We start from the raw sequence: 12064 nt of genomic DNA, 5'->3' as shown, positions 1-12064 counted from the left end.
AAGTTATTGCTTTTCGACTAGTGTCGCTGTTGTCTCCTGGGAAGTAACTCGATGCCACGATTGCCTCCCAAAGTCTCCGCCCGGCTACTATTGAAACTCGGACAGCCACAGGGTCTCCAGTCAGGAACTCTGAAAAATATATATTTTGAATTAACTTTAAGAATGATGCAACCATGTCACTGTCGGAATGTCATCTTCCCCCTCCGACATGGCGCTTTCTTGAAGGTCACTGTCCACCTTGAACCCTAGAAAACCCAGGTCTAGGCCTCCAGGGATCGGTCATCTACCCCGATCGTGAGAAATTTGTCATTGTCCTAAAGCTTGCTTCTGGATACTCCGTAACTACGTACCGAGATCAAAATTTTTAGCGATTAGGTCGCCCATGACATCATCCGTTTTTAGCGGTGCGGCTTTTGGGAAGATACACTGTTACCATGTGTGCTCATGGGATATCACCCCCAGCGCATGGCAGCAATTCTGCTCTTCTCTAGCCTGGCAATTTAGCGACTATGATCCTAAGCAATTCCGTAGTTTCCTCCGTCACGCAGTATATGACCTGGTCGAAAGCGTATGTATATTTCCTGACAAGGTTTTCGATAATTCCCTGCTTACCATGAGTGAGTATTTGCTCCGAAAATTTTTAGCAGTATGACCGCACTAGCATAGCTAACGGCGGGTCTCCTGCATCCTCATCTACCCGGGACTTGCTCCTCTTGGGTTCGGATTTGGGAGCATTCAGCTCTCATTTGCCAAGATGTCAATGGGCATCATGCCAGAAATGACGAATGCTGCATCATCTGAGACAGTCCTGAATGCCGAGCACACCCTTAGGGCACCCTGTGGGACACCCGCGGAGACAACGTATACCTGGGGTCCGTTATCGGTGTCATACCAAAGCCTCTGTTCTTGTAAATAGCTGCAAGATAAGCGGGAATACCGATCTTCGCCAGAGATTCCCGCATTAGGTTCCAATTGGCCGAATTGAATGCATTTCTCACATCCAGGGTCACTACTATGCAATATTTGCTAGTACTGCCCGTGGATTGCATCTTCGGCCAAGCCAGTAACCATTTTGATGGCATCAACGGTTGATCTGGCTTTACGGAACCCATACTGCCGATCTGAGAGACCTCCCTGGCTCTCAACAACTGGGAGTAATCTATTATAGATTACTCGCTCTAGCATTTTGCCCAGTGTCCAAAAGACAAATCGGTCTGTAGGAGGTTGGCTCACCTGGCAGTAGCACCAACTTCTGTCGTTTCCATGATGCAGGAAATATCCCCTTCGACATGCACGATTCGAACAATACAGCAAACATGTCTGGTTTGGATTTCACGGCAAGCTTAAGGGCCTTATTCGACACGCCATCCAGACCCGAGGCTTTGTTATCTCCCATCCTAGCGCAAATCTCCAGCAACTCGTCACTGGTGAGTGACGGTATTGCTGTGTCGTTTAGAGGTCGCTGGAAGCTGCCTATGCCCTCTTCTTGCTGTAGGAATAACCCCTGGATAATTTTTAACTAGAGTGAAGGGCACGTGATCTGCGGAGTTGATCGGACTCTGAATCGCCCCATCACGATTCTATAGGCGCTCCCCCACGGGTTTACGCCCGTTTCTAGACAGAGTTCCTTAAAGCTTTCCCTCTTGCTCCGTTGGATGGCGAGCTTGAGGATTTTGCGGGCTTCCTTATAGGCGCGCTCTTTTTGCCCTTGGTCGATTCTGCCTACCGCTCTTCTGGCTCGGTGACAGGCTGATCGAAGGCTGGCCAGTTCAGCATTCCACCAGTGGTTTGGTCTTCTACTGGGAAATGAGCACCTCCTCGGCATGGACGCGTTACACGCTTTGGCGATGTATTGGGCCACATGAGCAGCTCTTTCCGTAGAGGCGCCTGCTTTATTAGGTTGGTTGCGGTCTGGTCTTTGACTTCATTGCTAGACTCCCCAATTTCTCTCTTTTTGGGTTGTCAATTAGTTCTCAGTATTGGCGGAGATATGCCTCCGCCTAGCGGGAGAGTTGTGCAGTATGTTGTTATTTGTCTTCTTTGTGCTATTAATTTGTTTACTTCTTTGAGTACTGAGTGTGGGGACCATGAGGTCTGTCATGCCATAGCACCTAGGGTCAAACGGTGACTAGGTGTCAGTGAGGTTTCGTTCCAATAGACATAGTTACCCCCAATGCAAAGAGGAGGAAGTTTTTCGACACTTTAGTCTAGATCCGTACTGTTTTGTTAATAGTAGGGTCGCCTCACCACTTACTAACGGGCTTGGTAGACGAGGGACTTGGCTCGTGAAGAGTCGTATATCACCCTCAAAGAGAGATAGGTTGGCTAGCAGCCATATAGCACTCTCAAAGAGAGACAGGTCGGCTCTTATAGAGTCATACTTCGCTTTAGTCTATTCTGCAGTTCACCGCGTGCCCCTTGGTCCGGTGTGCGTGGCTTCAGACTATATCAGATTCAAGGAACGCTGAGCAAAACGTTTATTCAAAAGCGCCTGCCAATAAATGATACAAGCTTTTAACATTTTATATAAGTTGTTTTATTGAAAAAAGCCACGTTAATTTAATTTATATTTAACTTACTTATCATGAATGAGAAAAAAAACCAAAACAATATTTTCCATAAGTTTCGCTTCTCTTTCATTTATTTTTAATAAAAAACGGTTAGCGTAATGAGAATAAAATGTTTCACTTGCAATAGAGTTTGTAGCAGCTTGGTATGCTCCTTGTTCATATTAAATATAGTTTGTAAAGTTCTAGTTTTGCTTTACTTCATTCAAAATCAAAGGGAAAAGGAAAAACATCTCCATTTTCACCTAGAACAATAATTATAGGAATAACACACAAAGTAAATGAAATAATATCATAAAAAGAAAATTTAATTGATTACAGCCGCTGTTCTCTGTACTACAATTATTAATAATTTTCCTGCTTTCTTCGCAACTACGTTCCTTTTCGCTTGCATTTATTAAAGTTTGCATGCACATCTTAAATACAATAATTAACAGATGGTCTCAGAGGTCAATACAATCGCTAACTTTAGCTTTTCATCTTGCTGAGTAAAATCATGATAGAAAATAAGAGCTGGCGGTACTTCTGTTATGTATATTTACTGCTTTTCAGCTTCATCTTGTAGTGAATGAAAAAATAGAGGCATATATGTTTGATGATTGATATATTCGGCTTTACTGTTCTTCCTGCGGTTGCTGTTGCTGTTAGTTTGCTTTACTGTATGTCGCTTGGATGTTGTTTCGTCTATTCTCTAAGCGGTGTCGTGAATGTTCAAACGGAAGATGTCGTGGGCACAGAAGAATGATGTTCCTAACGGTTTCAGGACGAAAATTTGCGAGAAAGCATGTGGAGGATCTTCGTCGCACTAAAATGCAAATAAATATTGATTAAATTATGCCTTAACTGTGGTAAATAAGTAAGGTCGAAGGAATGATTCTTGCAATATGACTTAAATCACATGCTATTAGCTCGAATTACGCCGAAGGCCAAAATTTAGGTAGATGTAATGATAATAAGAAACATATTAGGAAAGTAAGCTGCTTCCAATTTGAATTTAATAAATTCGGTGTTGGTTAAAATATTAGTTTGTATAAGAATTATATGAGTGAGCCTTGCACTCCAGATATGAAGGGCTTGGTAATTTATTCTAGCGGTGAAGACCAAGGAATTTTTTGGAGCCATGGACAGAACACATGGCTTTGCTCAGATTCACATCTCAAATTGTTTATATAATTGTATAAAGATTGCTTCTATGTGCAAAAACGATTGGGAATGCGAAAGTGATCACAAAAAAAAAAAAAAAAAAAAAAAAATAGGACGCCCGAAAAGCTAATGAAATATCCACAAAAAAAATAGCTTTTAAAAAGTACCGAAAAATTATACGACGCTTTGCCAAATTCTTCTTCTTTTTCTTCAGCCTGTGTCCCGTTCACAAGCGAGGTGGGCTCGTTGTGATCGGTTTCGCCATTTGGTTATATCGAATGCCTGATCTGAATGCACTCTTGAGGCTTTTAAATCCCCATCCAGTGTATCAAGCCACCATTGTTCTAGCCTGCCTTTTCGTCGTTTACCATCGACTTCGATGTTCAGACCAATCTTGCCAAGTGAATTCTCGTTAGCACGAATTGCGTGACCATATCATCGAAGACGCCTCTCTCGCAATTTTTCCACGACCGATGCAATCCGATCGCGGATGTGAGCAAAACGTGTCACGCCACTAGTCCAATGCAACATCTTCGTCTCCATTACCGCAAGACGCCGTTCATTGTCTTGTATAGTCGGCCAACACTCAGAAACAGTTTTTGATTATCCGACTTGGCCGACCTTATCCCCTTCTTCAGAGGTTTTTGAGCCTCTTTTTACCAAATTCAGTAAGCGGCTGAATCAGACTTTAGAGATCGGTTGAGGAGTACCGTTCTCCTATGTTTCGCCAAATCCGAGTTCCACCATGGTATTTTACCCTTCCTTGGTGTCATGAGTGGACAGCTCTCTTCGGAAGCTTCTCTCATGCTGGTAGTGATCATCTGGGTTGTTTTCTCAATTCTAGCAATGGATTTGATGCGTCTCCCAGGGACGCTCACGCTCTTACGTGGATTCCGAAATGGAGTGGGTGGAGGTGGATGCATGCCCATTACGAAATCAAAGTGCCTATGATCCGAGAGCGTGATATTGTTTGATACTCTCTAACATCCGAGCCACAATGCAACCGTGATGTCGACGACCTCTTGCATGACCACGTTGAAGAAAGTGGATTTATTACCTAAATTGACGATCTGCAATTCGTTTTCGACCAGATACTACAGTAGTCTCGATGTTTTCGTGTTGATGTTGGAACTTCCCCAGCATATATGCTATTATTGCCATGCCTTCACTTTTGGCATATTGGTTAGTTCTGATGAATATTCCACTGCGAATTTGTTCTACGCCATAAGGGAAATAAGCAGAGCACCATAGGATGTCCCTTATCTTCCTGTTGGCCTTTTATGGTCAATTTGATCGTTCTGGTGTCGCCATTACGTGTCATAAGCCAAGATAACTTGGAGGTCTTTTAATACCACCATGCATGAGCGGAGTCTATCACTTCCATTGACATACAACAAGTCAGCATATCGGAAGTTTAAGCCCCTGACTACTCATCATGGATGAGGTATATATATGTCTTGCAGCTACTGATTCGACAAATGATACGTGCAGTCGCCGCTTTACAATTTATCTGAGAGATATGGCACCTCCGTTCAGATGAAGATGCCGTGTGGTGCACCTCCCCTTCGATGGTATTAGGAGCCGAAACTTGTAATGTGACGGTCTCAAGCCCGTAGTAGAGCCGGTAGCCCGTTTGATCCCGAACCTTTTTAATATCCGGTTCAGGAACGCCCATAGTGAAGAAAGTTTTCGGCCTATAGACTCTTCCCCGTTTGCTACCTACTAGCATGCAGGTGGATGTGTTGAGGTTATTCTGGGCTCCATATTATTCCAGGACCTCAGCGCCATTACACTTCTCTTCTGGAAGTCATAGAAAGAACTTTCTAACGATGGTAGCTCGAAAACTCACTTCATGGTCATTCGCGCGCCCTCCCACACATCGTTGAAGCAGGAGCAGTATTGTCTAAGCCACTCGTTCGTACTTTCGTCGGTAGAGTTTATCCGTAACATTTTACAGTATACACCTACTGATTCAAAGCGTAGTGGATGCAGTCCTTACAGCTAGGAGGAGTTTACTCCTAAGCTGCTCACACTACTCTGTATCATAACCGGAAGGATTGGTATCTCATACAAGACTCATCCATCGGCTTCGATAGCCGACTGCAAATGAAGACTTAGCCGTTGTTGCCCGAGTCCTCTTTGCAGTCGTTTGAGCCGAAGAGTTGGAGTCGTCCAAAGACCGCTCTCGCTTTGGTTTGCCCCTAGCCGCAGATGCCCCAAACGATCCTTTCCCTTCAACATTGGTACACCCTGGGGGTTGTGTTTTGGCTGAAGGCATTGTTTTGCCCGAAGATAGATGCTTACCCGTACGTAAGACTTTAGTCTCAGCAGGTGGCGCTGATTGGAACCCGGGGTCTGGAATGCTGACAGAAGGGAACTGCCTCGGCTCGTTCACTAAGGACTGGGTCCCAATAGTGTTGGTTCCCCTTTAAATAAGTGACGAATCTGATTCTAGACTCAGGTTCTGCATCGAAGAGCTCAGGGTTGGATCGTCATGATCAAAGTGCTGTTGATTTCTTTTGTTTTTTTAAGTTTCTAGTTACTTCATAGTTGACTGCCATGACCTTTATTTTACCGGGGAAAAAAATCGATCTCGGCAGAGCCCATTTTTGCCGAGAAAATGCTCGTTGAAACTCGTTGAGTAGACTCGGCCCCCGACAACCGCCAGCGGAACACCGACTGTATTCGCCGAAGGACTGCCAAGAGCAGAGCCTTGCCTGGCCAATCCGTCAGTCCGCTCATTCCTCTCTATGTTTCTATGCCCGGGAACCCAGGGGAGAGTGACCTTGAGCGTGCCGCCCAGACGGTTCACCGCGTCTCTGCACTGCCCCACGAGCCTGGAAGATGTCGTCGCTGAGCACAAGGCCTTGATGGCCGCTTGGCTGTCGGTCAGAATGGCTATGTTACGCTTGGGGCTCGAATCTCCCTCTAGCCATCGACAGACTTCCAATATCACCAGCACTTCCGCCTGGAATACACTGGAAAAACCAGGGAGACCATGCGACTTGAATACACTGTGTGTATTCGAGAGGACCTCCGCGCCGACTCCACAGGCCACCTTTGGTCCGTCCGTAAAGAATACTGTGTCATAATCTTGCAACACACCGCCGATCTTCCACTTTGTTTTGGTTGGGAGGTCCACAGCAAAGTTTTTCGGTATGCAGTTCAGCATGCGTATGGCATAGTCCGTGGGGGATGCCCAGATTTCCCGAGGTATTTTATTTAGGATGTTGCTGTAGCCGTAGGACTTAGTTGGACAGCATCCGGACTCACGTAGTCTGACGGCACTGCACGCTGCAACATATTTAATGTGGAGGTCTAGGGGGAGGAGATGCAGGAGTACATTGAGAGTATCTGCCGGTTAGGACTGCAGAGCCTCAGTAGCACCTGCACAAGCGGTTCTTTGAATCCTATTAAACTTCATCCTATTGTACTTTTTCTTCAAAGCCTGCTACCATACAATAGAGCCGTACGTTAGGATCGGACGCGGTGTACATCCAGAGAACCATTCTCCACTGGAGACCCCAATTCTTTGCAAAGGTTGTCTTGCAGGCATAGAAGGCTATACAGGCCTTCTTAACCTTCAGTTGTGTTCAATCTCCAATATAGCTTTGGATCCAGGATTACACCCAGATACTTTATATTAGAGGAAAGAACCAATCTTTATTCAGCCGTGGTAGATGGAATTCAGGTATCAGGTATGTCTTGGTGGTGAATAGCATCAGTTGCGTTTTGGTTGGGTTTATGCCGCATCTTGCGGCTCACAGGCACACCTTTCGCAATGCTCCTTCCAGGATGTCGCCCACACAAACACAAACATCCCTGACACTAATATCGCCAAGTCGTCGGCATACGTGACCACCTGCACCCCGCTGCTGTCCAATATTCGTAAAATTTCGTCCATTACTATTAACCAGAGCATCGGAGAGATGGCGCCACCCTGGGGTGTGCCTCTGTTTACAGCTCTGGTCAAGTGGTTGCCTCCAAGATCTGACTGGATTATCCTGGTACTTAGCATGGATATAATCCAATGAGTGAGATACCCCTCCAATCCAATATCGGTCAAGGCTTCCTTGATGGGATTGGTACTGACGTTGTTAAAAGCTCCCTCTGTATCCAAGAAGGCAGCCAGGGTATACTGCTTGTATTGCAGCGACCGTGCCGATTACCTCGTCGAGGGCAGTTTCAGTGGATTTACCTTTGAGGTTGGCATGCTGGGATTTAGAGAAAGGCGTTCTCTCCATAATCGTCCTTAAGTGAATGTCCAGGACGCGTCCTAGGGTCTTCAGTACGAAAGAAGTCAGGCTGATTGGTCGAAAGTCCTTCGCGGACTCATGACCGCGCCTGCCAGCTTTCGGTATGAAAACCCCTCGTGCGCGCCTCCAAGAGTACGGTACGTATCCTAAAGAGGTTCAGCTCGGGTAAATCTCAATAAGCCACGAAACAACACGTTCCTGCTGCTTCTGCAGGATGACTGGCATTATGCCATCTGGGCCTGGAGATTTGTATGCGGAGAAACTGTTTATAGCCCAGCCGATTCTATCCTCGGTAATTACCGATTTGATTGTCTCGCGCAGATAGGGTTGCCGCAAACCCTCCAAGCAAGGTTCTGACTCACAGTCCTCTTCGCTGGCGGGAAAGTGTGTTTGAACTAACAGTTCCAGGGTTTCGCTAGAAGATTCCGTCCGAGAGCCTTCCGGTTTTTTAAGAAAGGATGGGTTCCTATGTTCCTTGGACAGAATCTTACTGAACCTTGCGGATTTGTTAGTTCTTCCAATGTTTTGACAATAGTTCAACTAAGACCACCTCTTGGCGATCTTGATGGCCGACTTGTACTTGTACTTCTTCAGGCAGTCCTTGTATGGATGCCAGTATTTTTGCCTGCAGCAGATGTTGAAAATTTCTCTGGTCAGCTTCCAGAGGCTAGAGGGATCTTCATTCCACCACGGTGGCAGGGTCTTTTTGCTGTACTTAGTAGGGCACGAGACTTTAAAGGCGGTATCGAATGCCTTTTCCAGAGCTTCGACCTTTGACTCCAGTTCGCCTGTCGTGCCAATCTTACCATTTTGCGCACCAGAGAGTTTGTTCTTAATTACTTGACGTCGGAATTAAGCTGGCTGATAAAGCTCAGATCCGAAGTTGGTGAGGGGACATTTTGTCGGGCTTCTGTTTCAAAGTAAAAGTGTCTTATGATTCGTGAATACTGTGAACGGCCTGCCTTCAAGGGAATACTGGGAGTATTTAATTTAGAGGTATCCGCCTAGAAACTAACGAACGCAAGTGCTGCAGTTCCGTTGAGGAAGGTTCCGCTGCTTGGAAAAGAAGCTTAACGGTTGCCAGATTTTGCTCACCTCTCGAAGAGCAGTACCGATGGAAGAAGGAAGCTCGAAATCGCTTGCACTGGTTTGAGAAAATCTTCAACGATGACCTAAGTCAGGATACGAGCTAGTTACCCGTAGATGTGTTGATTAAAGGGCGGAAATGGCAGCGGATAGATCACAACTTGAAAAGGGCAATGAATGTATTGCTGACTATGTCATGCAAAGGAGTGCACTTTCGCATAGTGGTCCACCCGTGAGTCGCCCTAGAATCAAATGATGCAGAACCGTAGAGATGAAGTGTATATTTCTCAGGAAGACTTGCAGAGATGTAAAGCGCATTTCGTCGAGAATAATGACGCGTGCGATGTTCTGCAAGATCGTAAAGAGAGAATCGGAAACTACTGTATCAAAGCTAGAATACGGGTAAATGCAATTCAAATTAGTTTTCTTGGTGGGAGATGAGTGGTTTTTCCGTTCTAAGAGTTGAATTGTATAATCTACAATGCACTAGCAGAGAAAACTCGTATACAGTCTAGTACTGAGGGTCGCATTAACATGACTTCGAGATTTAAGCATTGTGAATCGAATACTGATTTAAAATCTCCTGGTAAACTAAATTTCTGATGTTGTGTTTTTAGAATGGCTTTTTCGATCTAGGAAACTTAATTGCCTTCGAACCTTGGCTGTCAACAGATTAATGAGCCAATCCGGTCCTGTAAAGTTACACCTGAAACCTGTGCAGATAATTAACAATTGCAATTAGGCTATTGGCTTTTTAGTACATCGTCAGTCAGTTGCAAAGGAAGGATGTTAACACTTCGTTTGTACAGAACTATCTAATCTAGTCTATGTCTACTATGATGCGATGAGTACTCATTAGGGGGAGAAACTAATCAAATAAATCAAAACGAAAAACGGAGAGGGAGATGAATTACTGCCGGCCGTGATGACGTGACATAATCATTACCTCCTACTTCAACAATACAGACGTTAGACGTTTTGTGTCAGGATAGCGCTGGCATCATCCGGACGGGATCGCCTGACTATACATCATGCAGCGACAGCCGGAAGATATCGTGCTGAATGAAAAATATTGAGCCTAGCGACTTCAGCACGAACGTCTGTGTGTACGCGTGTGGCTGGTCGTCATCTGTCTGTCGGGATTCACTATTTTTTATTAATTATTGCTAAACTTTGTTCGAATCATTTTGATTTGGTGGAGGGAACTAGGTTAGACAGGCGCACGCTCTAAGCGGGACACGCTGGACGTGGTTGCTACTTACTTGTAGTCTTCCTAGGACATTTATTAGAACGCCTCCGTCGAACGTTGGCTGAGAGTCTACGGCTGTGATTACTCTATTGATTTTTTGAAATGTTAAACTCTGAAATGTGAGGGAAGCTGTGAGCATTTGCGAATCGGGAGCAAGGCACAGTCTTACCTGTAGTTTTTCCAATATTTTTGGTGCCCCCTGGATTTGCAGTCCTTCAAATGTCATAAACGAATCATTTGCCTGTAAGTAAGGATAACATTAGAGAAAACGGAATATGGTTTACAGGAGACGGAAAAGATAAAGGTTTACATCGATCTACACTAGCTTCTGTTTGCAAACTAATTGGGAAATTTTAAATGACTGAGATCAAGTCTATTTTTTGCAGTCGCGACGAACGAATTTCGAAGAATCTTAGCTTGTGGACAAATGTTTATTGTGCACAGCAATACTAGGGAAGTAAGGGATTGCCACACTCTCCCCGAACACATAATAAAACTTTTCTCCTGAATTCTATCAGTTTATGACCCATAAATGTAAAATTATTCTCCTCCGCCACTATCAGAGTACTCTTGGCACCTAGCAGTTGGTATCTCCAGTAATCAGACTAGATAGTGTCCTCCACGAATAAAAGAGATTATCCGCTTCCTCCCAACCAGTACCAACACGTTTGGCGGTGAAGACAACGAGCCAAGAAGCGAGGCTGAGTCATGGGCGCTATGACGACAACAACAAAACACGGAACCGCTGGCACAAGACTGCGAAGAGGCACAGCAAGTCATAGCCGAACCTTCGAGTATCTTCTCAGAGCCGGTCTCGATCGAACTTTTTCCACACTTCAGTTCGCGAGACAACCTCAAGGTATCGGCGGAATTGACGGTCCTTGGAGGTTAGGTTCCGCAATACCCGACCAACAGGCGCACTCATTCACTTGGTCCCTAATAATTACCAAACTATGCGTTTCCAACGTTACAGCTTCCACTTACACTATACAAATTAACTAGATTGGCCCGCAGCGCTGGGTCGTCGAACATCGCATAATATTGCTGGACGAATCCTTTTCCGATCTCCTCATATTGTGGATTCAGGGCCATATTTGCATTCGAATTGTTCAATATTATGCACTAAATATTCACAAAAGATATCGCTTTTCGTACGGATCGCGGGACGATCTACGTTTTTGAACTTGTGGTGATAAAACCGACTTTTCTCTCCGCTGTCCGAAATCTACTTGGATTCTTGCCTTCCTCTTCAATGCTGTCACTTTGAAAGGGCTCCGGGTTTGGTATTTTTGCTAGTACGGAGTGGGATTTTGATGGCTGAATAGAGGTGGGTTGGTAGCACTTGTCGCATTAAGCGGGATGAGTATTCACAATGGGATTTCTATTATTATTTTTCGGTTTTTTATTTTGCAATAAATATGAATATAGAAGATGCACAAAGAAAGTGGGAACGCATGGTTACAGGCAAATGTAGCTTTCGGATATAAGAATGGAGAAAGTGGGGGAAGAAGGATTGTATTTGTCCATCGAACCATAAACGATGAACTTTGTTGAAAAAAAAATATATTATCACTGGTTTTTGATTGTGGGGAAAAATCATTCACCTTCAATTGTTTTTCGATTACCTAGGGTGGGATATTAAAATAGGATTCGAACCGTTTTTTGCCTACCACTCGCTTCATGCTGTCGAAAGTAGGTTTTTTTCAATATTGTTTCACCTTTTATGGGTTTTCTGGAGGAAATCGGGAAGTTAAGCTTCGAAT

At 44.7% G+C, this 12064-nt stretch overlaps 1 protein-coding gene across 3 annotated transcripts; it reads right to left on the bottom strand.

Annotated features, from left to right (window-relative positions):
- Positions 1–2610: 2610 nt before the first annotated feature.
- LOC119657335 (probable nuclear transport factor 2) lies at positions 2611–11587 on the bottom strand. Of its 3 annotated transcripts, XR_005250125.1 has the most exons (5): positions 11286–11587; positions 10471–10542; positions 10315–10413; positions 9999–10185; positions 2611–3372 (listed from the first exon to the last, which is right to left on the bottom strand). XR_005250125.1 is itself a non-coding variant. In XM_038064207.1 (4 exons), exons 1-4 carry the CDS (start codon positions 11391–11393, stop codon positions 3259–3261), a joined length of 393 nt encoding a protein of 130 aa, XP_037920135.1. In that variant the 5' UTR covers positions 11394–11580; the 3' UTR covers positions 2611–3258. The 3 variants fall into 3 exon arrangements, 2 of the variants coding, with proteins under 2 accessions (XP_037920135.1, XP_037920136.1); XM_038064207.1 differs by lacking the exon at positions 9999–10185 and having other exon boundaries at positions 11286–11580; XM_038064208.1 differs by lacking the exon at positions 9999–10185 and having other exon boundaries at positions 11249–11365.
- Between the last annotated feature and the right edge of the window lie 477 nt (positions 11588–12064).

This window comes from Hermetia illucens, chromosome 5 (genome assembly GCF_905115235.1).
Source record: "Hermetia illucens chromosome 5, iHerIll2.2.curated.20191125, whole genome shotgun sequence".
NCBI classification, from domain to species: domain Eukaryota; kingdom Metazoa; phylum Arthropoda; class Insecta; order Diptera; family Stratiomyidae; genus Hermetia; species Hermetia illucens.
Note: the sequence above shows the minus strand (reverse complement) of the source record. Positions and strands in the feature narration are given on the sequence as shown.